The sequence below is a fragment of the Drosophila nasuta genome, unplaced genomic scaffold (genome assembly GCF_023558535.2).
Source record: "Drosophila nasuta strain 15112-1781.00 unplaced genomic scaffold, ASM2355853v1 ctg14_pilon, whole genome shotgun sequence".
NCBI classification, from domain to species: domain Eukaryota; kingdom Metazoa; phylum Arthropoda; class Insecta; order Diptera; family Drosophilidae; genus Drosophila; species Drosophila nasuta.
The window spans coordinates 937,118-960,344 of record NW_026869386.1 but is presented as its reverse complement, the minus strand read 5'-3'; the positions used below and the strand labels follow the sequence as shown (position 1 = coordinate 960,344).

General features: G+C 34.9%; 2 protein-coding genes across 3 annotated transcripts; one reads left to right on the top strand and one right to left on the bottom strand.

The window, feature by feature from the left end:
* The first annotated feature begins 518 nt into the window (after positions 1–518).
* LOC132797587 (serine/threonine-protein kinase meng-po) lies at positions 519–13,874 on the top strand. The gene is given in 3 exon segments (XM_060809348.1): positions 519–1,026; positions 11,701–11,924; positions 11,926–13,874. Coding segments are annotated over 3 exon segments (1,359 nt in total). The 5' UTR covers positions 519–1,022; the 3' UTR covers positions 13,057–13,874.
* Positions 5,349–6,444, bottom strand: LOC132797558 (uncharacterized). Of its 2 annotated transcripts, none has more exons than XM_060809315.1 (2): positions 6,110–6,444; positions 5,349–6,010 (listed from the first exon to the last, which is right to left on the bottom strand). In XM_060809315.1, the coding sequence occupies exons 1-2, from the start codon at positions 6,373–6,375 to the stop codon at positions 5,605–5,607; spliced, it is 672 nt and encodes a 223-aa protein (XP_060665298.1). In that variant the 5' UTR covers positions 6,376–6,444; the 3' UTR covers positions 5,349–5,604. The 2 variants fall into 2 exon arrangements, with proteins under 2 accessions (XP_060665298.1, XP_060665297.1); XM_060809314.1 differs by having other exon boundaries at positions 5,355–6,010; positions 6,074–6,439.
* Positions 13,875–23,227: the final 9,353 nt, after the last annotated feature.

The window sequence follows — 23,227 nt, the reverse complement described above, 5'->3', positions numbered from 1 at the left end:
GTTTTAAGTAAATTTAAATATTCATGACAAAACAATGGCCTTGGTCATTTTACCTAACAGATCGAAAATTGTTTTAAAGTCTCGTAAAATGCTTCATAAATAAGAAAATAAATAAAATAAAAAATAAATAATAATAATAAATAAGACAAATCGTTAAAAAATATATATTTTGTATGGAGTCAGAGACGTTTCCTTCTATCTGTTCGTACATTTCCTACCGTATGTGTAGCAGATATTGAAAATATTATCGACCTTATTTTGATATATTATCAACAACCCTAGCTTGCAAATGCTTATTGGTTAAATGTAACCTTTGAATCCGCTCCTGTATAAGGCGAATATAAAATCACTCACAATACATTTTAAAGTAAAATAGCTTTTTAGTGTGCTTTTGGTGCTGTAAGTAAACTTAGGCACACTACATATAAATTAAAGTAAAATAGCTTTTGAGTGTGCTTTGGATGAGCGCTAGAGCTTTTCTCCAACTCGAGGAGGCCGAAGCAAGCACGAACACTGATTATCCAGAACGGTGTAGTAGCCCGATGGAGATGCAACAAATATAAAATTTGACTTATTACAATATATAAAAACATTCTGAACGAGAAATTGCTTGCGTACGGACGTGTTTTCTCTTGCTTTTGTTGAACTTGTATCGGAAATTTGTATGTTCATTATTTATGTGAGTGCGATTCGGCTCAGTTGTTATTCATTATTATTATCGTATATAAACTTATTGAAAATTGTGAATCTGCTATGAAACTAATTCATTAATCACACGCAAATCTAAAAGTTTCCATCTTATGATTTTTGTGTGTAGAAGGACTTAATCTTTTATTGTTACTGGAATCAAACAAAATTGTCAATTATAAATATATAATAAATATGTAATTTGCATTCAAATACAGTTTGCAATGTGACTTTATAAGTGTAAAAGTCGTTTATATATTTCAAAAATATACCACAAAACTAGATCAAATTACGAGTTTCATTTGGATACCGAAACAGGATTAACGCAACCACAAATGGGTACAATTGGTAATTATATGGCCTCGAGTTTATCTTGCATGTTTTAGTTTTAATATTTAGTTTAAATACATAGTAAAAATTGTTTAGTAAACTTTTTGTTATGGATTCTATTACTATAATATTATATTTAAGAGTCCCGAATTGCGGCATTTTTACCATTTTTGAAGATAGAAACATGAAACTTTGTACATATACCTACAAAATAAAGATCGAATTTCGGATTTTTTCTTTTTTCAATTGGACCACGCCTTCCTTCCCGCCCACCTTACCATGAGGTTATAATTTTAGATTTTTTTTCTAAAAATTTGTTTTAAAATATTTTAATGTAATATTAATAAAATTAAACTAAATTTATTAAATTAATATATTTTTAGCAAATTCTCATTTTAAATTTGATTTGGCTCCATGCAAAATTAAATCAAAAATTAATTAGAGCCCAATATTAAGTTTAGTGACTCCATACCTTGGTGTCCAGTTAATAATTTATTCTTCACAAAGCTCTTCCTCCAACTCCAGGGAACTTTGCCCAAATATTTCGAGTTTATTATCTCCGCCTTCTTCTACCTGATTATCATTATTGTCTACACATGCCCATGTTATTGGGGGCTCAATATCAGGAGATTCCAAAAGAGCTATAACATCTCTTGGTAGGCTTTTTTATAGTTTAATCTTTGGCGTTCCTTTAGATTTATAGTTGAAAGCAGTGGGTCAGAGTGGGTCAATGCACTATTAAACACATCTGATATAGTATTCAGGCGGCTGTTTTTCCTTGCATGAGAAAACATATCGAGTTTGTACAATTTTTTGCGCTCTTCTGACGCCTTTTTCGGAGAGCCCCTGGAAGAAGTACGGAAGTTTCCATAATTTGGTGCCAATGTACCAGTACTTTATGCAAAATTTGAGACATTGGATACCACTCATAAATATTAATTTATAAGTACATCAAGTACCTACTTTAAGTTTTGATGGGCATACCTCAAACTCACATTATGTAGCAATTAAAATTATATAAACACTTTTCAAAACGCCATGCAACAATAGCATTGACTTTTCTGTTTCATAGACTAGTTCAAATGCTAATTTTCACTTTAACCTTGGTCCTGCCTCAGTATACGTCAATCGTTTACGACCAGGCTTTTCGCGTGGAACATCATTTTAAGAAACTCAATTATGAACGAGGATGCAAGCCATTGCACAGGCTTTTCTGTTGCATTTTCGTAAATTAGTGTTATTCAATCCGAAAAACTGAATAAGCTTATCTTTTATTAAGATTTCCTGAACATCACTTTATTCATTTTCATCGATATTTTGCAAAACAAACTGCTTCACAGCAGTAAATCGTAAATCGGGCAAAAATATTAATTACTATTTGATTGTTAACAGTTTGGTTAATAACATTCAGCTTTAATATTGCCTCGACCAGCCTAGACGCACAAGTTACACTCCACAGAAACACAGATACATTTGTTACCAGGAACCTAAAAACATACAAACAACACATTGCATTATTGGACAATATATCACATGTACTAAAAATTTAGTGCCAATAATTAATATTACATACCTTGACGATTAAATTCCATATTCAAGCTTTTTTGTTTGATTTAATATTTAAATATAAATCTGACAGAAAAAATCACAAATTTTTCCGCCAATTTTTTTTTTTTAGAGAGTCCAGACCATAGTCTTTAAATATGGGCGAATAACAAATTACCAACGAAGTCTTAAATTTTTTAAAAATATGTTTCAGTATTCTTGAAGTATTCTAATTAAAAAAATAAAGTCAATTTAATGATACCGTACACAAAAAAAATGTAAAAATGCCGCACTTTGCGACCATAGTAGAGTGTATAAATCTTATATTAATCCGTTGCCTGAAAAGTGTAAAAAAAACGAAAAATCACAATTACAATAATTTACTAATCGTAAAAATATACAAATTAATATAACAATAACAGTACTTCATAATGATTCCTACTAATAGAAAGTTACATTACTTTTTTGTCCGTTAAACGTATTGTTATACCCGCTACCCATAGGGTATTATAACTTTGTGCCGGCAGGAAATGTATGTAACAGGTAGAACGAGGCATCTCCGACCCTATAAAGTATATATATTGTTGATCAGCGTCAACAGCCGAGACGATCTGGCCATGTCCGTCTGTCTGTCTGTGTATCTGTCCGTCCGTCCGTAAGAAGCACTGGATCTCAGAGACTACAAGAGATAGAGCTATAATTTTTTTGACAGCATTTGTTATGTTTGCCACGCCCACTTCCGCCCCCTCAATTAAATTTTCAAACCAAAAACAATCAGTCTTCAAAGCTAGTCAGTCTTATATTAAAATAAATATTTCTTATAAAATGCATTCATTAAACACTCAAGAAAGAATGAATGAATGAGAATGAATAGTTTTAACATAATTTAAAAAACGGTATTTTAACTTTGTGTCGGCAGGAAATATATGTAACAGGCAGACCCTATAAGTATATGTATTCTTGATCAGAGTCAACAGCCGAGTCTGTCTGTCCATCCGTCCGTATGAACACCTAGATCTGAGAGATTATAAGAGATAGAGGTTTTTTTATAACACTTGTTTGCACGCAGATTAATTTTGTTTCAAATTTTTGCCACTCCTACCAAATATACCGTTTTATGAATAATGCCGCACTGTTTTACTTTTATTCAAAATGGGTAGCGGGTATCTCACAGTCGAGGACACTTGACTGTAGCTCTCTTACTTGTTAATTAATTATTGAAGATATACGAGTGTCACGGACGCGAACCTAAAAAATGCCAAATTGCTTTTTTGACCACACTTAAGTTTTTATTTATTTTTATTTTTTATTTAATTTCTCAATAAATGTAAAAAACATTATTTTGAACTAACTTTAAACAAAAAATGTTTATCATCTCTTAAATGTGTGTTCCTATATCAAATCTATGTTAATATGTAATATCGTCTGTGTGATTTTTCATCAAGCTATATTTCAAGAAAATATAAAATATCTAATATATATTTTATATACAAGTATCAATTAAATTATATCTGAAAATAAGTACAATCCATTTTAAGGAATTATTCTGCACCTTGCAATCATCCGCGATCTGGTAGAAAGTCAAGACAATTTGTTCATAAAAAACTTTTTTTTTATTAAACTTTTGTGCACCTTAATTATTAAAATAAATTCCTTTTGGAGTAGACGTCGATTTTGTTTGGATTCATTTGAATCATAATCTTCAGTCAATATAATTTGATTAAAATTTGGTTACCAATTTTGAATTTACATATTCATTTGAATACTCAGGAATTTATATATTATTTTGAAGGTTTATTCTTATTCTTTGCAGATGAACAGTATATAGTATTTATATTGTATTTGGCAAAACTAATAATTTGCAAAAAAAAAAAGATGATAAGCATCTCTGCAAAGCTTTGTTTGAAATATTTGAATAGTTAAAAAAATTTAGTTAAAATATTTCAGTTTTCCTTTAGTTAGTAAAATTAGTAGTCCTCTCTAAATCAACGGAAGCGAAGCTGAGGGAAAGCTGGCTAGTGTGAACTTACATATCTATCTATGCACGTCAGTGTTCTTATAAACTACAACATTACAAGAGCACCTCATTGCTCACGTTTTGCTTATAAATACCGCCTGATTGCCACTCAGTCCAAGGCGGAGATGGCGAAGGAGAAAACCACTTTCAAAGGTTTAAAGGGTTCGTTATACCGTGAAAGATGAACTCAAGCAATTGCTACTTGTGGATAGGGTTGTGGTATTATGAAATTTGATTTGAGTGTTTCTGCGTTGCTTTGTTTAAGAACGTGTTCCATAATACTATGTATAGACTGCTCGATACTCTTGTACTAATCAAGCATGTAATTTCGAATTCATGTAATTTCCATTTCAAAGAGACAACATCGCCCCTACAGATTTGAGAAGGAGTCTTGCGTTTTGTGTTTTATATCGCATACGCCTTTTTATACCCGCTACCCATAGGGAGGAAGGGTATTATAATTTTGTGTGTGTCAACACTCGAGACGATATAGCCATGTCCGTCTGTTAGCCCGTCAGTCTGTATGACCACCTATTTCTCAGAGACTATAGGACATAGAGATATAATTTTTTTTCGTCAGCACTTGTGTTTGCATGCAAATCAAGTTTGTTTCAAATTTTTGCCATGCCCATTTAAAGCTAGAGTTGCGAATTTTGTTGGGTATTATAATAACTACTATATAGTCTTGATTATTCCTGCAACTTTGGTTGCGATCAAATATAAAATGCAGAAGTTATTTAAGAAAATCTTTTGTATGGTAAAAAACGCCTACTTGGCTGACAATCTGATATATTTTTTACAGTATGGTATATTTTAAATGTATTATATATGCATTATTATGTACATATATGTAATATTAGTTTTCTTAATTATTACTTTCTGCTGCAAGTATCGACATACATATATATTACTGTATAACATATGTTCACTACAGATGTTATGGTTCAGATAAGAGATAAAAGTAACGAATGTCAAAATTTAGCGTATCTTTCACATATCAGACAGTAATTAAATTTACTTCGACCTTAGATACGACTTGTATGTTTCAAGGTTTCAATCTTGTGATAACATTTCAGCTTTTGTATGGGACACGTGGGTCTGGATTGTAGGCACTTGCAATATACAAATGAATGCATGAGGTAATCTTGAAAATCCTCATATTCGGTCTCCTTCTTTAATAGTTCACGATAATCCTCAACACTTTCTAAGTTAATGGGGTCCAACTGATGCACATAACACTTGATTTTTAATATTGTAGAATAAAAATAGTTAAAAATGTCTGTTATCATAATTTTGTGGCACTGAATACTTTGATGATGCTCATCGCCCATTATCAAAGGGGTCCCTATGCGTTTATTTAGTTGGTTGTAAATTTTATTGAACTGCTTGCAATCCTGTTTTAAATTCAGTATGGCATCTTGCATACTATCCCTGTAGATCAAAAGAGATTGAATATATTTAGTAATTTATGAAGGATTAGTTCTCGTTGCATACGTTGCAGCGCGTAGAATTTCTATTTTTTCCTCGTACTCATTAATTATCGCCTCCTCTGCGGATAGAGTATAAACCTGAGGATATCGACAACCTGGGACTGAACTGATCAAGATGAGATATCGTTGAGTCAGTAGCCATAGTCTCTCGATGAGTATCATCTGTTTCTGCATTTCACATTGAAAATACTTGTAAATTTCACGAAAAGCTTGCTCCAGATTAACCAAAATATTTAAAACTTCCTCTTCTTTGTCGAAGTGCTCTTTCAACTGCGCAGTTAAATACGTCTCATTATGGCTTGACATTTTTGTATCTAATGCTTAAATAATATTTTTTGTGGGTTTGAATATTCAAATTGTATATTCAAAGCACTTGTGACCTGATTTACTTATTTAAGCTCAATTATAAAAATAGTAAACATGTTAAATGTAACTTCTTATACCATCAAAAACGAGCAAAAAAGTTTTACTTAGTTTTGTAAAAATGTGTGTAACATAAAACATTCCAAATTGTTATCGTGTTTTGGCGAAGGCGATAGCTCTTAACTTTCGTTGAACTGAAGTCATTTTCGTTGAGAAATGTTGCAACACTGAATTCTATAATGTTGTGCATTTATGTCTCCTATTAATGTATAATAGTAGTTAAAAAATGTAAAGTACTTAATTTATTTATTTCTTTTAAGCAAAGGTTTACAAACAGAGGATACAAGAATAAGATAGTATACGAGAAGAGATGGAACCTCAATGTTTTTGTATTAGTATTACTAACTAACAGTACATAGAAAGAAATAAAAGGAATCATTCTAACTGTTATATAGAGAAACACCAGATCAGTCGATTTTTATTTTCTATGTATATACATACATATGCATGTATTAAGCCGACAGTCTGAAAATAAAGGGTCTAGTTCAAGTCAATAAAGAAACATGGAAAATAGATGCATACAAATTTGCCTTTTGCAAATGCATACATATGTGCTAAATAGACAACTGTATATATATGTACATATATGATATACACAAATTACTAATATCTTGAGAGTTAAGAGCTGGTGCCAGATGAGCAAAATTTGTGGAAAAGCAATTTATTTTGCGAGTTCCACAAATTTGAGGGAGACCATTTTTTTGGCAATCTTTAAAGCCCTAAATTTGACACGGAGATGGTAAAAAAATATATGGCCACACAATTCAAACATTTATCTTTTAAAATAAATATAGGTTAGGTTAGGTTAGGTAGGACCGGCTGCCCCAGTACGGGGCAAAGCATAGACCAGTGGAGGTCCGTAGCTGAACCGGTAGCTTATCTACGTCTCAGAAATCGCGCAGTATGGATGCATTTTTGGCAAAAGCCAGCAGCATCCTAGGAGATAGCCGTGAGACGTCGAATTAAGGTATTTCAACCGGAGTCGGGATAACGCTGGGCATCTACAGAGAAGATGCTCAAGTGTTTCCTTAACCCCCGGGTTCGTTGCATTTCCTGCACTGATCACTGTTCGTGATGCCCATCTTTACAGCATGGACAGCTGACATACAGTGGCCAGTTAAAATGCCTAGCATTAGCCTGCAGTCTTTCCTTGAAAGCTGCATGACGAATTTGGTTAAGTTTTTGTTAGTAGAGGCACACATCAGCCTTGCAGTTTTGCACGAGTTGGCATTACGCCAGCTCGCGTCCCACTGAAGTCTAGAGCGCACCTCAATTTCACTGCCTAGAGTTCGCAGGGATATCGGAACATTGCACATGTTGCCAACATCGAGCCCCACTCCCTCTTTGGCGAGAGTGTCTGCGATCTCGTTGCCATCGATGCCCTGGTGGCTTGGGATCCAATAGATTCGCACGACCGCAGATGCGTTCAGCGACTCTATTGCTCTTCTGCTGTCCAGGACAACTTTGGACTTGACCACATCAGAGTGCATTGATCTTATTGCAGCCTGGCTGTCAACAAAGATGTTAATAGAGGTGTGATCACGCTGTAAACCCCGAGCCAATTCGGCAGCCTTGCCAATGGCAAAAACTTCCGCCTGGAAGAATATAATTATTAAAAAAAATATAGATGAAAACTTATTCATTGCCTATTTTTATGGCGACAATATCTCAAGCACATATTATTGCAAATTGGTTGAACATTTTTTTAATTTTAAATGTATATAATATTGCGACTCCATAATTTTATTTAATGTTATTTCTCTTCACTAGAAAATGCCTCAGACGCATTATTTTTAATTTTTTTTTAAATTATCCATTTTGACGCTTCTCTTCACTTTGCCGATATGAGTGCGAATAAATAATAGGTTGTCTATTTTCTGCATGTGAAACTGATGATTTCATATCCACTTACATACATACATATGTATGTTGAGTAGCGATACACTTCAAATGTTTTCTGTGCTGGGAACTGCGAAGCGAAATGTCGCCGCAAAAATGTTACAAGTCCGTTTTATTTTAAATGGAGTTTACACCGTACATTGTACAGTGCTTTCGCTTTAAAAATATATTATCGATATGCTCGTATATTTTTCACAACAGTAAATGGGTGAACAACTATCGATTAGTAGCAAACATCAAATTTTGTGATAATCGATGTTTGACAACATTGTTGGTGGCATCGAAGTTTCCAATGAATTGAGCAAAAAGACATCAATACAGCGACTTTTCAAAAGTTGTTTAGTAAGATTTTTTACTCGCTTCTAAAAGACATATTGAAAACAAAATACCATTTTATATTTTTTTGGAATACACTGAGTTCGCAGTGTTCGAAATTGGGCAAAAATATCAATACATCGATGTTGACATTACCATAATACATACGTACATATATTACTCCAAGTCTTGAAGCAAAAGGACCAATTGCTGTCGTCCTGACTGTCGAGACTTTCTTCGCGGTAAAACAAAATTGATGTGCGTTAGCTAATAGCCTATGCGGCAATTGTGCGTTGCCAAACTTCACATGCATACACATACCAATATAGGTGAGCATGTAAATAAATAGACGCATGTAAACAAACGAAAGCACAGCTAGACAAAATACGCTCGTGTTCATCGTTCCGTATTCGATCTGCGACTGAACTGATTGTATAGACCAAAAAACTACACTTCGCGGCACAATCTAAAACAAACTTGATCTATATGCAAAAATAATAAATGATGTTATGGAGTCGGATACGCCTCCTACTCCTCCTTCAAATATTTTAAAATGCCATCGCTTCTGCTGTTACAAATATGTAGGTATTATTGCCTTTTATCTGACGGAAAAAAGACAAATGATAATATAATATATATAATCTTGATTAGCTTTGTAGAGTTGATTGACTTACATGTATGTATTTCTATCAATACGTTATTACTTAAACAGAGAAACAATTTAGATATGGAATACTTATTCGCTTGCCTAAAGTATACATATGTATGTATGAATGAATTGTCCCCTTGCACATGTACATATGTATACATATTTGTATGTACATTCCTATATACGCGTTATATGTAGATAGCAATCAAAGATCTAATGGCGTTTTATAAATTCGCGAATAGAACAATAAAATTATATTTGCGTTTACTTATAAATAAAAATTAATCTTAACCGCCGCGTTTTTTCATCTTTTTGTTTTCGTCGCTCAAAAACTACATATGTACTTACATACATACATATATACAAATAAACAAAATATATGAATATATATTATATATATATATATATATATATATATATGCATGTTTGTGTGTAGTCCCCGGAATTGCTGTACATTAAAAAATTAATGTCTTATATTATTTATTGCTTTTTGTCTATTTGATATTTGCTGTTCCATCCAGGCTAAACAGAAATTTACTTTTACACCCGCAAATTTACGTATGTATTTATATTCACACGAATAAAATATATTTGCGAAAATGTAATGTGTTATAATATATGTAGTTTCTAGCATATAAACATGCTATGTACATATAATCATCAATCGAACTCTGGGAGCGGCGACAGCCATGGCAATAATAGCCTTTCATTATATACTTTTTTATGTAAACAATTTAAGGGTAAACAAACCAAATGTATGTTTCAGCACCAGTTCTAGATTTCTATAAATTTTGCATCCAAATGTAATATCATATCGTCAACAAAGTAATAATAGTTGGTCAGTCTTTGTTGTCTGTATTTGTTTATTGGTAATCAAATAAGTTGATTGGACAATATCTCCCGTGAAACAATAATAATAATTCAGACAGCCTAAAGATATTATTTAAAAATGAATGCAAGTATAACTCATTTGTAGACGCCCGCACGGCTGCTGAGAATAGACACAGCAGCCCACTTTGTCTACGTATACAAAGATACATACACGAGTGACAACGACTTGCCCATTGACGTCAGCAATGCCCCCAAAGTCATATACTATAGCGGGCGGGCTGTCAAGCAGACAAGGCGAGGTATCACGACCATACCGAGAACGAAACAAACCAGACCGGAATGGGGCCGTGGCCCCGCTGGTATTGCTTATTCAGATACATGAATTTCAATTATACAACTTATTACTATCCCTGATTCACCTTAATTTTATTGATTTTACCCATTTATGTATAGGTAATCTGTCTGCAAAATTGCCTAAAATACTCGTTGTTAAGACTTTTCGCTCCAACACTTCTTTTTTTTTATGATCTACATTTATTTGCTTAAAAGTTTGTTTTTTTAATACAAATATTCTGTATGATGATAATAGTGGTATAGAATAGATACATAATTACTATATGGGAATTGAGATATGGATAAAAAAAGAAATGCAAGCTTGAAAGTTTTTTTGCAAAATAATAAATATGTTTTCAAAATTTTAAATGAAAATCTTTTAAAATGTTTATTCTGCTTCAATTCTTCCAACATCTGTAGAAGTTTATGCGACGTACCGTTGAGGTGTGAAAACAATAATAGGCATTCCGATGGGCTCGTTGAGGTTGAGCAGCTTTGCTCTTTACATAGTTCAAGCGGAAAATATATATGTGTGCAATGTTTTTATATTTGTTCCTTTATGTACAGAGGAACTTTCTACAGGGGACTTGTTAATTGGACCTCGATCACATTTTATGCGACGCTTATTTTGGTTCATTTTGTTCATACATATTTATTTTTTTTTTTTGGAAAACACCGTTTTGATCAGATCATTTTCGATATTAAATGATTACTTATGTACATATGGTACATACAAGGTATTGAAGTATATGCGTTTATCAGGCGGCTGTCGCAAAAATATACACAGAAACAATTAAGAAAGTTACAGTAGAAAGTGCTCGACTGTGAGATACCCGCTGCCCATTTTCAATTAAACCATATTCTACAAATATACCAAAAAATAAAACGCAAAAATATACTTCCATTCCAGCAGCCTTTTTATTATTTTATGCGGCTTGTGTATTTTGTATTTTAGTTATTTGTAATTTCCCTCTTTTCGATTTTGGTTTAAATTTATTAATGTTTATATATGTATGTATGTATACCTACCTATGTACATACAATTAACCAATGGACCTGAGTATCTGCAATATTTTTGAAAAATGAACATGATTTGGGAAAATTTGATATTATTAAGAATACACTAACTTTTAGTTTTAAATTAATTTTTGAATTTTTTTTTTCATTTTTTTCTTTTTCAGAGAAACGATCGTTTTCCTTTCGTTTGCGCCGATCATTCGGCGATGGTGGCAGTACGAATAGCCGTAATAGCAATAACAACAGTAGCACCTGTACCAATCATAACAACCGGAAGCGATGCAGTACTCCATTGACACCGATTAGCACTAGTACCGGCAAGTTGGAGGTACCAGGTGCATCTGTAAGCCGCCGTAGCAGCATTTACAAGAAGCCAGATAAGAATGATGGGGGGCCAAATTCATTTGATTCCAGATGTGGAGCTGCCGTTGATGACATTCGCAGATCAGTACAACATTGAAAAGACATTGGCTGAGGGCTGTTTTGCCAAAATTCTGCTTTGCCGTCACAGGCAAACAAACACAACAGTTGTGCTAAAGGCGGTCCACGCTGAGCTTACCACGATCAGAGAGTTTCAAAAAGAGTTCCACTACAACTATGAGCTATCTCATCATCATCAAATACTCAGCGCATATGCTGTGGCATTTCAAACCATGGATTACTACGTCTATGCTATGGAGCATGCACCGTATGGGGATTTGGCCTCTAATATTGGCCCAAATGGTTTGCATGAGACAGCCTGCAAGTTGATTGCCGAACAGTTGAGCTCAGCTCTTGGTTTTATGCACTCAAAAAATTTGGTACATCGTGATCTTAAAATTGAGAATGTGTTGGTTTTTACTCCAGATTTTACGAGAGTGAAACTTTGTGATTTTGGGGCTACCACTAAAAAGGGTTTGTTGGTACACAAGGTGAAGCATACGTGGACCAGTTGCGTGCCCCCAGAGCAACTCGAGTTAATAAAAAATGAGCGCTTTCAGTGTTTGCCGATCAGCGACTCTTGGCAATTTGGTATATTGCTATACAACATTCTTACTGGCAGTCCACCATGGCAATCCGCTGATTGGGTTAAGGATCAGTCGTATGCCAACTTTATGAAGTATGAGCAGAGAAAGACGACAAAAGTGCCTGACAATTTCCGTCGCTTCTCTCCACGGCTTATGCGGTGCTTTCGCAAGTATTTGAGTCACGATTCCGAGGATCGTTGCAAGATTACTGAAGTCAACAAGTACATGAAAGATCGATGGGTGGAATGCCGCATTTCAGCTTCCAAGTCAGCTACGCTAATCTCTCCAAATCAACATGATCAAGATTCATGCATCTATCTTAACCAGCGCGAAGGACGAATCTCTGGAGATGAGAATAAGTTACGCTTCAAAAGGATGATGTCAAGCTATGGTCTAGATATACCTATTGATCAAACAATGGTCCGGCGGCGCGTTTGGGATTGGCTATCAACATGTGATGCAAGCTTTGATCCCGAAATTGAAAGTTTGCATGCCTTAGATATGGCCTTGTAGATGGCTGCAATTAATGAGTGTGAAACATTCAAATTTGTTTATCTATTCAACCGATAATGAAAAATGACTCCCCCAAAAAAAGGGATTTTGGAATTTGTTAACACAAGACCGAATTTTATATACATAAATAATATTTTTAGATAATAAACTTCTGTCAATGTTTAGAATTTGAAGTACAGAAGCCCAACAAGAGGCTCTAAAGACCAAGAATGTAAAAATAATAGGTAATTCATATTCATAACAAACATAGACGTTAAATAGAATAAGAAAATCATGTCTTCGGATCACTTTCCACTATTGTTACCTTTCTAGTCTTCCGCTAAGATGGTTTTATAATCTGTATGAAAATATAGTTTTATATAAAAAATGTTATTAATATACAACCTATTTATACAAATGATACGAAATAATGCAATTATGTAGAACCTAATGAAATTATATAGTTAAGTGTGATTTACATATATTTCAGGAAATATACAAAATAATGCATGACCAAATGTAATTTAAATTTTATTTTATAAACTATTTGTATATATACCTTACTTTTTTTATATGTAACTATAATAAGCTTTGTTTTATATTCACAATAATTTGTAAAAATGAATTGTATTTTCCAAATCAATGTAAAGGCGCTAAAAAAACGTGAGCTTGTTTTTTATTCGTTGAAAAGGCACATCAAACCATGGGCAATACTGAACTATTGAACTAATTTTGCATACGAAAACGATTTGAATTTTGGTGTTTTCTGTGGCGCACATTGATCTTCGATTAATGGCTTCAGCATTTTATGGTCATATGTATTCATCAGAGATCTGCAGCGGTCTACCGTAACTACTATGTAGTGCAGCAAATAAATACAATATCAATTTCGTATTTGAGTATTTTTTTACTCGTTTTTTATATTTCTTTCTTTTCACTCATGTCTGAAATACTTGTCGCGATCTGAATGTGCAAGTACAATCAGGCACCACATAGAAAGTGTGAGTATATTGTTATTTCAGTACTTGGTGGTCGCGTGAAGAACTCATTTTTATAGACTCTACCGAAATAACTTTGTGCCTGCAGGAGCCATCTCTAACCCCATGATGTATATGATTAGCGTTAGGTTTTTCATTTTAATGTTTTGCATAATTATATTTTATTTTCTTAAATTAAATTAAAGGTAAAAGGGAAGATGGATCAATGACCGATCTACCTATCCCTGCGGAACTAATGTTAATTATTGCTTCACAGGTTTTCAGAGCTCACTATTAAGCGGCTACGTTTCGCTCTATTTCAAGTCGACACAATTCCTGCATAACATACATTGCATAGCTGCAAGCTTCCTCCCAAACTTCGGGCTTCCCGCACATGAGCACATGATCTCTGGTCAAATAGTACACCCAGCAGCCATAGCGAAACTTTCCCTTTGCTCTGCGAATCGTCGACAGGAGGTGCACTCTGCCGACCACTCACGACCAAAATGGTACAAATAATGCTCAGGAGTTGAGTAAGATAGAAGCTTACGCTATCCATTGGATATGAGTCCCACATGTGTAGCCTGCTTCTCAAGCTGGCCTCCCTAGCTGCACGACGTGCGCTACTTCTGTTTTGTCCGTGCCCACCGATTTTTCGTCTATCGCTTATCGGATGCCTCAGGCGTAATTCCTGGTCTTAATTGCTTCTGCCTAGATTGGAGTGGCGTAAAAAACGATCGACACTTGACTGTCTGTCAGGTCGTCTGTTCGTATGAAACAATGGATCTCAGAAACTTAGGAGATAGAGATAGATATATGTTTAAAATTTTTGCAACGCCTTTTCCGTCCGCTTAAACCGAAAAATATTGAATAGTAAAGTAGAATTTCGAAGTTAGAGCCGTGATTTTTGGTATATACAATAATAACTATAGTATTCATGATGTATTACTATGTTGACTTATTGTATACGTATTTTCGGAATAATTGCTTATAGTATTAAATATTTTGTGCAGATAGCTTTAATAATAAAATAAAAAGAAGGCTGATTGGGCTGGTAGGCTATTTTCCAATGACTGGCAAATTGTGCTCATTTAATCGAGTTTAGCTGTAAGCACATTTAAAAGACACCAAAAATAAATAATCGTTTTGTCCACATTTACCGCTGTGGCGCATGTTAATAATAAATTAATTTTTATGAGTTTCACATTTTCTATTTCAGAAGATTGATAAGTATAAATCCTATTTATAGTCTTCAACATACAACGAACATATACACACATACTTATGTTTTGTGATTTTTTTTATAGCACCTGAAAATTGCGATACTCCTTTAAATTCAGCTAAAGTCAACTATGCGTAGTGTGATTTATATTAATTTATCAATAGCGTCTTATTGTATAGTATAAAAAGTATATATCAGTGATCAAGAATCACCGTCAACAGCCGAGACGACTAGACATGTCTGCCTCTAATGTTTCGCAGAATAAGTTTGTTTTATAATTTTTATAATTCTCGTTGCTCGCATTGACGTTTTTGCAAAAGCATACATAGATTGTAAGCGCGTGGAAGGGAGTGCGCGATTGTCTATTGCCTTTACATATTAAAGTAGATGTTCATCTGCATTTGCAAAAACAAAGAGCAAATATCAGCACTTATGTGTCGCTGATAAGAGAGCCAAGAAAAATATTGAGCGATAGCTAAATATTGCCCTCACGCTTACACGGGTTTGCATAAGTACATATTTTGTGTAAACGCTTTCAGTTTGCGCTTACTTTGAATGCCGAAATTATTGACATTAAAACACTAAATAAATTCAATTGAAGATTGCATTAAAAAAAAAAAACAGCTTGAAGAAATTAACTTTTAACTAGCTACCTTTTAGGTTCTAGTTTGATAACCAGTCACCAGAAGAAAATATCTTTAAGTCAGTTATGAATTTTTATATTTATCTCATCGACTAGTCAATTCAGGTGAGTACTATAATCACAGTTTAGAGCTCGAAAGCCGAAGAGCAAAAATTGTTTCATTTGGGTTCCAATCTATCTTGACGAACTTTATGTTAGGAACTCCACATATAAGACCTATAGCCAATTATCAATAATAAAGAAGTGAAGTATATAGCAGCTTTGTAATGTAAAGATCATTAATTTCCTTAGACCAACGCTTAATTGACCACAGTGCGCCAAAAACACTATTAGCCGAGGCAGATTAGTCGTTGATGTGGCTGACCTTTCCACTCTAGTAGGAAGGAGACAAGGAGTTCTAAACTACGATATTTAAACCATAACATTTTCGAATCGTGTATGTCGAGCCACGTTTCAGAAAAGACACCGACATTAAAGATTAATCAATTTACTACACAGACCTCTTACATTTTGATATTCAATTGAGAGGGATAACTAATTTTTGAGCTATCTACATATGTAAAGTACATATTCAAAATGAAATTCCGGACGAGTTCGAATTTTTTCTTTGACAAATGTTATTAAAATGATCAGCCGGAACAGTCAATTTGAAGAACAATATTTCCTGGGAATCATTAAATTTTAATTTGTCCACTGAAATATTAGCTTTATATGACGAGAGTTTATTCGGACTAGAGGTGGGCGCGGGCCTGTATTTTAAGGCCCGGGCCCGCACGAAAACAAACTCTTTTTTGAGAGGCCCGGCCCGGCCGAACACGAAACTTTTTCGCTAAGGCCCGGCCCGGCCCGGCACGAAACTTATTTACACATATAAGGAAATTCAAAAAACATGTAATTTATATATACATATGGGTAATTCTCTGGTAAATGTCGCGTGCGAACAGCTTTTCAGTGACAAAAAAAACATAAACTAAAACAATTTTAAAATTAAGTGAAGGTTTTTCTTAAAGCTTTGGAATAGCACTATTTTTAGAGCTAAGATTGATTTTAGTAACTTATTCTGTTTTACGATAAAATACATAAATTCGTTCATTTTTTGGTTTTGCGTACGAATTTGTTAATTTTTGCAATTATCAGAACAGAAAACAAAACAGAAAAAAAATTCCAAACCCATTCTTAGGTCTAATTAAAGTACTAATCTAGAGCTATAAAAATAACCTTTACTTATTTTGAAAATTGTTTCAGAATATGTTTTTTTTTGTAACTGAAAAGCTGGTCGCACGCGACATCCCTCAGAGAATTACCCATATATATATTTATTAAGGTTTTTATATTGAATATTGTTATGTATTTAATGAAAAACAAATTCATTCATATTTTTATTTAAAAATAAAATTTTTTCTACATTTTTGCTTTTAGCCTAGAGCGTTTTTCATTTAAACCATGGCCCACAGATTTGGTAATTTCACAATAGGCCGCCAATTTTTAATTAGTGGTGTGCAAACAAGTATAATATTGTATAACCAAATCAATAGTATAAGCTTAAAATGCGATAAATGGCGGTTCTAATTCGATCAAATCAAAATTGTTTTCAGGCCTACTTCAGGCCTACTTCCGTACGAATCTTAATTATAAGGCCCGGGCCCGCCCGAACCCGCTCCGGGCCTGTGTAAGCCCACGGGCCACGAAAAAAAGCCCGGCCCGTGCCCACCTCTAATTCGGACCAATGGATAATCTTGGATTGGTTTTTTTTGCGCTTTGGCGATTCATCTAAAACTTTAATCTTTTTAACCATCAAACGTCCAAAGATATATGTATCTAAAGCCTTTCTTCGTATGTCCTTCTCCACATCACTCCACGATTGACTCGTCTACTTTGAGCTTGATTTGGACTCAATCACGTCAATAATACTTTTAATACATTTAGGCCAGCGCAACATAGCTAGAGGCAAACAAAACCAATACGTACGTATACGTATTTATACGTACGTTGTACAGTAGAAATCAAAATAAAACGAGGTATACTAAGTAGGGAAACTAATTAAAGGATATTAAATCTAAATGACAAAAAAACATAAATAAAGATACACAAACAAAAATCAAAACAAATTCCAAAAGTTGAACATTTGACGCTGCCTAGTACTTATGTACGTACATACAAACAAACAGTTCAGAGTTCTTCGGGAGGATCCATAAAGAAAGTCGAAGGCTTACACTTATTGCAATTTAAATTTAACAAATTTACTGAGCACAAAGATACAAAACAATGAAAGACCTCTTTCCAGTCTTGAGCCTACAAGAAAATTATTGAATGTCAAGCACAGATTAACATACATACATATCTAAATACAAGGGAATGTTTTATAACAGAAGAAAGATCATTTATAAACAAAGTAAACAGTAGAGTTGCGAAATAATAACTACAATGTTATAAGGCAAGGTTAGCGATATTGTAACATTAACATAACTATAACATATGTATATAGCATTATGTAAGTACAGTTTTGCGACAACGCTCCTCGGTCGGTTGGGCGGGACGAGGGTTTCTTTCAGTTGGGTTCCGTGCGTAATAAGCTTTTCCTCGGTGTCGCTTGGACCACATAAATGTGCATACTATGTACATACAAGTTAACACACAAAAGAAGACCCAAAACCAAGTTGCCCAACACATCCGCCTCATGCCGGTGCAAGCTATTCCAGGAACATCGAGCAGTGCACCCAATTCACCAACCAAAGCAGCGCTGTCAACGCCGCTGCTGAAACTCACAGCTTTATATAGGGCTAGCTTCAGAATTAGTTTTTAGTCTCTAAGTTGATTTAATAAAGTATGGTTCTGACCAGAACCTTAATCAAAATTTTTTTTGTTATTATTTGAAAACAAATAGTTAATTTACATCAACGTCCAACAAAAAAAATATGTATATGCAATACGATACTAAAAGAAGTAGAAGAAGTACACGAGTTAAATAAAGATGACGTGCGCTTACAACATCAGAAGTGAGATTTTACAACGTTATGTTAAAAACAAGTAAGAAAGTTACAGTCGAGTGTGCTCGACTGTGAGATACCCGCTACACACTTTTAATAAAGCCAAAATATTGCGGTATCATTTTCAATATATACTCAAAATACTAAAAAAAAAATACTAAAAATATACCAAATGGTATGTTTGATATATCAATATAGTACACCATTTAAAATATACCATAGACGGCACAATGTGCCAGATTGTCGGCTAAAGAAACTCAGACCCCTAGTATGTAGGCGTTTTTGCCCATACAAAAGTATTTCTTTAATAACTTCCACAATTTTTATTTGATCGCAACCAAATTCAGGAATCATAACTACTATAGTATTTATTGTATACACCAAAATTCGCAACTCCAGCTTTAAAATTAGGCTTATTATTTGATTTTTTTGATTTACGGGTGCGGAAGTGGGCGTGGCAAAATAGACAAATAGACTTTGCGATTACCAAAAACATTCCAAACAAGTAAGAAAGCTACAGTCGAGTGTGCTCGACTGTGAGATACCCGTTACCCATTTTTAATATAGGCAAAATATTGCGGTATCATTTTCAAAATATACCGAATATACTGCAAAAATTCTAAAAATATACCAAATGGTATATTTGGTATATAGATATAGTATACCATTTAAAATATACCATAGACGGCACAATGTGCCAGATTGTCGGCTAAAGCAACTCAGACCCCTAGTAAGTAGGCGTTTTTGCGCATACAAAAGTATTTCTTTAATAACTTCCACAGGAATCATAACTACTATAGTATTTATTGTATATACCAAAATTCGCAACTCCAGCTTTAAAATTAGGCTTGTTATTCGATTTTTTTGATTTACGGGTGCGGAAGTGGGCGTGGCAAAAATTTGAAACAAACTTGATCTGCGTGCAAATATAACAAATGCTGTCGAAAAAAAATTAGAGCTCTATCACTCTATAGTCTCTGAGATCCAGTGTTTCATACGGACAGACACACAGACGGACAGACAGACAGACGGACATGGCTATATTGTCTCGGCTGTTGACGCTGATCAAGAATATATATACTTTATAGGGTCGGAGATGCCTCCTTCTACCTGTTACATAAATTTCCTGTTGGCAAAAAGTTATAATACCCTTCTACCCTATGGGTAGCGGGTATAAAAATCTGATAAGCGCCGAATGTCTTTGGGACCAGGAACATTGGAACAATCACTAAAATTGACCTTACAGAAAACCAATTGGATTAAGTACAGAAAGTATATTAGCTCACACATTGAGCTAAGTCTCCATCTGAACAATGAATCCGACGTAGACAGCTTTGTTAATTCACTGGAGTCTGTACTTGTCTCTGCAGCCCAAGCTTCAACACCTCAAACCATAAATACACAAAGCAATCGAAAGGAGACAAATCTACAAATCGTGCAGTTCGTCCTCGAAAAGCGACGCTTACGTCGAGAGTGGCAATTCCACAGATCGCCATCTGCTAAGCAAAGTTTAAGATATGCCTCACGTGAACCTACTAAAGCTCTACAGCAAGAAGAAGCATATGTCCAACGCCACAACATAGAGCAATTGTGTACTTCTAGTACAAAAAACTCACTATGGAGAGCTCACCCTACTCTGAGCTCACCGAAAGAAACCGTGATGCCTATTAGAAATCCCACAGGAGGCTGGGCGCGTAGCGATGCAAACAGATCCAGCACGTTTGCCAACCATCTTAAAAATTTATTCCAACCAAATCCTGCCACGAATGCGTTTACTCTGCCGACTTTACCAAACGATCCTCAGCTTCAACGTGAGCCAATCGAATTTCGCCCAAATGAAATCGTTAGCATCATCAAAAATGAACTGAATCCGAAAAAATCCCCGGACTGCGACCACATAACTGCCAAAATGATCATCGAGCTCCCATATTGCGCCGTTTGCACTATCACCCAGCTTTTCAATGCCATCGCAAAACTTGGCTACTATCCAGTGAGATGGAAAAAGTCAATTATAATAATGAGAGCAAAGCCGGGCAAAGACCACACAATCCCCACGTCGTATAGACCTATAAGCCTACTTTCATGCTTATCTAAACTCTTTGATAAATGCGTTTTGACTCGGATACACATACCTACGACTCCAGGTAGGAATCCCGTCACATCAATTTGGGTTTCGTGCAAAGCATGGAACAATTGAGCAGGTCAACCGAATAACATCAGAAATTCGGAACGCGTTTGAAAAACGAGAGTACTGTACTGCCATATTTTTAGATGTCTCTCAAGCATTTGATAGAGTCTGGCTAGAAGGTCTAATGTACAAGATCAAGACAATGCTCCCCAACAACACCCATAAGCTTTTAGAGTCTTATCTTTACGACAGAAAACTTGTTGTGAGATGCAACACTGCTATATCTGATGATTTCACTGTTGGAGCTGGAGTTCCTCAAGGGACTATACGTCAACACTATACGTCCTCTACACAGCAGACATCCCGACAAGCACACGAATAACAACATCTACGTTTGCTGATGATACAGCTATTCTTAGCCGATTAAAATGCCCGAGGAAAGCAACTGCGCAGCTAGCTCTTCATATGGTCGATGTTGAAAAATGGCTATCAGAATGGCGAATTAGAGTGAACGAACAAAAATGCAAGCACGTTACATTCACCCTGAACAGGCAAAACTGCCCGCCGCTAACGTTAAACAACACTCTACTCCCGCAAGCAAACGAAGTGACATATCTAGGAGTACACCTCGACAGAAGACTCACATGGCGCCGGCACATTGAAGCCAAAAGAACACACCTAAAGCTAAAAGCCAGCAGCCTTCATTGGCTTATCAACGCTCGGTCTCCCCTTAGCCTTGAATATAAAGACCTGCTGTATAACTCGGTACTAAAACCTATATGGATGTACGGCTCCCAGTTATGGGGGAATGCCAGCAATAGTAATATTGACATAGTCCAGCGAGCTCAGTCGAAGATCTTGAGAACCATCACCGGGGCACCGTGGTACGTTAGCAACGAAAACATACAACGCGACTTAAACATCCTACCAGTCAAAAAAGTAATCGCAGAACACAAGGAAAAGTACTTTACCAAGTTGCTGTTGCACCCTAACCACCTGGCGAGAGGTCTAACAATAAAATAAGAACAAAGTACTACAAAAAAAAAAAAAAGTACCGGGGCTGCCAACAAGAGGCTCTAAAACTGAGCTATTATATCGATTAAATGCTGTCCCAGTAGTGAACGTAGTCAAATTCCTTGCATAGATGGTGATGCAAAAGCAGATGATATTGCGGAGACGATTGGCGATAGAGCGACAAAATTTGGAATAGTAAACGAATTTGTCACCAATAAAATGCAGAAATGCCGGAAGGGAAAATGATCGCGAATGAGTGGCAGTGCGATTCCAATTTGCCAAAGAGATATTAGTGGGTTTTTACTGGCAGCTTCAATCAACTGATATGATATGATAAAATGTGATGCATTGCAATGGCTGCATTCAGATCCGATGCGTATCGTATAGAGAAGTTTCATGATGAGCAAAATATCCAAGGCCGAATTAAGACGCAAATTTGTATGTGGTGTGAATTCTGGGCAATGCTGCCACGAGACATCAACTTGGAGAATGACGAACTATTAGAAGAGCAAGAAAAGTGATGGACACCTGGGTAGCAGCATTATGGAGTCAAGATTTTTGAACTGTAACAGGAAACAGCAAACGAGAGAGGTTCGTGTTATAGATATATGGTGTTGGATCATTTTATTGCTCTGTGCTCATAAAAGAAGACTGCTTCTGGAAATCCTTAAGTAAGAAGGGTAAGAATTTATTTTAGCAAATCGAGTTAGAATTGAATAGGATAAATGTAAGCTTTTACAAAGTAAAGTGAAGTATTTGACTTTTGAAATTTCAAATGATGGGATAAGATCAGACGACAAAGGATAAGAAGCTGTAAATAATTTTCCTCTACCAGATAGGGTGTTATCCGTCTACAGTTTTCTAATTTTACGCTCATCAAAGACGTTATATGATTTATTAAAGAAAGACAAAAAGTAAGTGTATTTACAACCATAAGGATGAAACAGTTCGTTAGGATTTGGAGCAATACTGTTACAGAGTAACTCAGATGGAAAGTAGCATCGAGTATTTTACTATTTGAAGCGAAAAGCTGGCTCAGAGTCTAATTCGCATTACCCTGAATTAGAATCTTTAGCGATAATATGTGTATTATGTAGATTTAGAGTTTATTTGCAAAAACAAAAAACAAAAATTTTAAATTTATGACAGATTGCAATTCATTGAATCTAGCGTTAAAAAAAAATTGAATTAAATCCAAGGATTGCAAGATGGGCGTTATAA

Bases quoted from the DNA above. Each gene is read 5' to 3' on its own strand.
- LOC132797558 (XM_060809314.1), bottom strand. From the start codon at position 6,375: ATGTCAAGCCATAATGAGACGTATTTAACTGCGCAGTTGAAAGAGCAC. The intron at 6,011-6,073 runs GTATGCAACGAG...TTTGATCTACAG, and splicing joins GAAATTCTACGCGCTGCAAC to GGATAGTATGCAAGATGCCA.